This window comes from Polyodon spathula, chromosome 40, assembly GCF_017654505.1.
Source record: "Polyodon spathula isolate WHYD16114869_AA chromosome 40, ASM1765450v1, whole genome shotgun sequence".
In the NCBI taxonomy this organism is placed as follows: domain Eukaryota; kingdom Metazoa; phylum Chordata; class Actinopteri; order Acipenseriformes; family Polyodontidae; genus Polyodon; species Polyodon spathula.
In genome coordinates, this window is record NC_054573.1 from 3,932,210 (window position 1) to 3,935,973 (window position 3,764).

At 48.6% G+C, this 3,764-nt stretch overlaps 1 protein-coding gene across 2 annotated transcripts in view; it reads left to right on the forward strand.

Annotated features, from left to right (window-relative positions):
* Positions 1-2,491, forward strand: part of pglyrp5 (peptidoglycan recognition protein 5) — a 3,591-nt gene extending 1,100 nt beyond the window's left edge. For both annotated transcript variants that reach the window (XM_041236389.1, XM_041236390.1), the window contains exons 2-4: positions 132-345; positions 1,957-2,075; positions 2,218-2,491. In XM_041236389.1, coding sequence (XP_041092323.1) covers positions 132-345; positions 1,957-2,075; positions 2,218-2,396 — 512 coding nt within the window. In that variant the 3' untranslated portion in view covers positions 2,397-2,491. The remainder of the gene's footprint in view (positions 1-131; positions 346-1,956; positions 2,076-2,217) is intronic.
* The last annotated feature ends 1,273 nt before the right edge of the window (positions 2,492-3,764 follow it).

Here is a 3,764-nt window from a genome sequence, read left to right on the forward strand (position 1 = left end):
CTGAGTGCTGTGAGTGGGGCTGCATTTTCAGCACAGACAGACCCCTGCGGTTTGGAAGCCCTGTTCCTCCCCTCTCCTCTCACTCTCATTCTCTCTGTGTACTGGTCTCTGAACTCGTTCTCTTGTTTCAGGTGCTGTGGAGGGCTGCCCCCCTGTGGTGCCTCGCTCGGAGTGGGGGGCCCGGCCCCCGAGACTCTCTGAGAGCATGCAGGTCCCGGCAGCACTGGTAGTGATTCACCACACCGCCCTGTCGCCTGGCCACACCCACCCTGCCTGCTGTGCGCAGCTCCGGGACATCCAGCAGCTGCACATGGACGAGTGTGGCTGGAACGACATCGGCTACAAGTGAGACAGGAGAGCACTCGGGGAGCAGGCCGTCTGGGGCAGGAGCAGGGCATCTGGGAAAGGAGCAGGGTGTCTGGGGCAGGTGTAGGGCGTCTGGGGCAGGAGCAGGGTGTCTGGGGCAGGAGCAGGGTGTCTGGGGTAGGATCAGGAGAGCACTTGGCGAGCAGGGTGTCTGGGGTAGGATCAGGAGAGCACTTGGGGAGCAGGGTGTCTGGGGCAGGAGCAGGGTGTCTGGGGCAGGAGCAGGGTGTCTGGGGCAGGAGCAGGGTGGGGGTCAATTAATTTTTACAACATAGGCTTTATTGAGCAGATAAGCATACAATTGGTCAAACACATGTGCAACTTGTTAACAAACCTCGCAGTTCTACAAGGTGTACATGTGTTTGACAAGCTGAATGTATGTTTGCTCAATAAAGCCTACGTCGCAAAATTGGAACTGATTAAAAGACCATGGGAATTAGAATCGGAACTGGGAATTGAAGAAAAGGAATTGATCCTGAACCTGGTTAGGATAACACGCAGAGAACAAGGAGCTGCAAACTTCACTCTCCTTCAGGAGCCCTGATCAGCTGATTGTGCCTGCATGTCTGTCTGTCTGTCCGTCTGTCCATCCGTCTATCTTTGTGTTTCTCTGTACACAGTGAACACGATAACTACCTTGATCTTTCTGCAATCTTTACAAAACTTTCCTCATACACTCCTATCCTGCTATAGATTGCACTGGCTATAAATAGGAGGAGTGGCAAACACTGTTGCAGCAGCAAAGGTCATTCAGAATGATCTAGACAAGGTTCAGAACTGGGCAGACACATGGCAAATGACATTTAATAGAGAAAAGTGTAAGGTACTGTACACAGGAAATACAAATGTACATTATAAATATCATATGGGAGATACTGAAATTGAATGCATTAGTAAGACCTCATCTAGAGTAGTTCTGGTCACCTCACTTAAAAAAGGATATTGCTGCTCTAGAAAGAGTGCAAAGGAGAGCGACCAGAATTATCCCAGGTTTAAAAGGCATGTCATATGCAGACAGGCTAAAAGAATTGAATATATTCAATCTTGAACAAAGAACACTACTCGGCGACCTGATTCAAGCATTCAGAATCCTAAAAGGTATTGACAGTGTCGACCCAAGGGACTTTTTCGACTTGAAAAAAGAAACAAGGACCAGGGGTCACAAATGGAGATTAGACAAAGGGGCATTCAGAACAGAAAATAGGAGACACTTTTTTACACAGAGAATTGTGAGGGTCTGGAATCAACTCCCCAGTAATGTTGTTGAAGCTGACACCCTGGGATCCTTCCAGAAGCTGCTTGATGAAATTCTGGGATCAATAAGCTACCAACAACCAAACAAGCAAGATCTCGTTTGTAAACCTTCGTGTGTTCTTATAATCTGCTCAGCTTGATTTTATTGTGATGTTTATGTACACTATCAGGTGCTGTGTGATTATGAGGATGCTCTGCACGGTTCTGCTTGCCATAATTCTGCTTTTGCAATTACAAAGATCCGCCATAGCGTCTGTTTTGCAGGGTCCCGATTGGCTGTTAATGTCTTGCCAGCGTGTTCTGCAGTGTCCTGATTGGCTGTGGTTGTATTTGCAGCTTCCTGATTGGTCAGGACGGCACAGTGTATGAGGGGCGGGGCTGGGGTGTGGAAGGCGCACACACTCGCATGTTCAACAACGCAGCGCTGGGCATCGCGCTCATGGGCTGCTTCACCGGTGAGTGTCTGGCCTGGCGCCTTTCTTTGAGATTGTACGTGTGTCTGTGGTGCTGTTGTATGCTGATGTTGTGTATTGTGTTGATGTTGTGTGGCTCTGTTAATATTGTGTCATTGTGTATTGTGTTGACTGTGTGTTATAGACTTGGCCCCCAGCCAGGAGGCTCTCTCTTCGGCCCGCAGGCTGCTCTGCTGCGGGGTGTCTCTAGGATACCTGCTTCCTGCCTTCACCCTGAAGGGGCACCGTGACCTGGGCAGCACTCAGTGCCCCGGGGACATGCTGCACAGCTCCATCCAACAGTGGGAAAGCTACCGACCCTGAAGGGCTACTGCCACACCATCCACCAGGAGGCAGGAGAGAGACCCCGAGGAGACAGGGGGCAGGAGCAGGCTCGAAGGGAAGGGGAGCCTTCTTCCTAGGCCGGAGCCTCCTTCCTAGGCCTTCAGAAGCACGAGGGGGGGGGGGGGGGGGGGGGGGGGATTGTGGAAGGGTTGAGGGGGTGAAGGTGGAAGTGGTGAAGGTGAAGGTGGAAGGGTGAGGGTGAAAAGGTGAGGGGTAAGGGTGGAAGGGTTGAGGGATGAGGGGTGATGGTGGAATGGTTGAAGGTGGAAGGGTTGAGGGGTGAGGGCTGAAGTTGGAAGGGTTGAGGGGTGAGGGGTGAGGGGTGAGGGTGGAGTCATTGAGGCCCAAGGAGGGGGCTTTTGACGGCTACTCCTCAACTCTATGGAGATTAAAAATGATTTAGATTTTTTTTGTGAAAAACAGATAGTAAATAAATAATGTGAAACTAAACAAAGTCTGCGCCTCTAATTCCAAGTTTTTTTTTAGTCCTGCTTGGTTTTAAAGGAATACAGCGGCAGTGGTAACTGATATAAAGTAGCTGAGTGGGCTCTCAGTCTCCTGCGTGGAATGATTTAATAAAGGAGGTGATTAGAGTCTAGCTCGTTCCTCCTGGTGTTACTGTCTGCTTCCCCTGCAGTGCCTGTGTGTGGATGCAGCTGTTACTGTTCATCCCTTCATGCATCGTCCTGCAAGCAGACGAACAGGAGAAACCTAACATTCAAACTCAGGAAGGGGACCCTGAGAGTCGTCGTTTTTATTTCTTTTATTTTGGTTTTGGGACATAAAATGACATCTTTTATAAAAAGCTTCCCAAAAAGTATAATAAATCACAGTGAGGGCATTGTGAAGCACAGAGAGGTGTGGTGAAGCATATTTAAAAAGCATGGTAAACGTGTAGTATAGCCACAACAAAACTTACCCCTGGTGAACTTTTATAACAGTCTCAAAGGGTTCTGGTAGTTTGGACTTTATTCTCCACTCTCTTCAGTACAGCTGGCAGGGTTTAGTTAGTGTGTTTAGATGGGAGGAGAATATCTTCAATCCTTCAATCATGTTTGCCATTCAGCATTTTCCCAGTTTAATATTTAATAGTAAAGTAAGAGCAAATGCATTTTTTCCAAAAAATAAATAAATAAAACCCGGGAACACACATGTCGAGGTTCCTCATACAACAGCCACACAGTGCCTGTATAAAGGTTACACACACATTATCGAATCCAGTAGGGTTGCCACCTGGCCCTATAATTCCGGGACACTGTGAGACAGAACAGGATTCTGAAGTTGCCTTTAAACTGAAGGAAATCAACATGTGAATCGAGCCCTAAACCTTTGCTAAATTGATTCTGG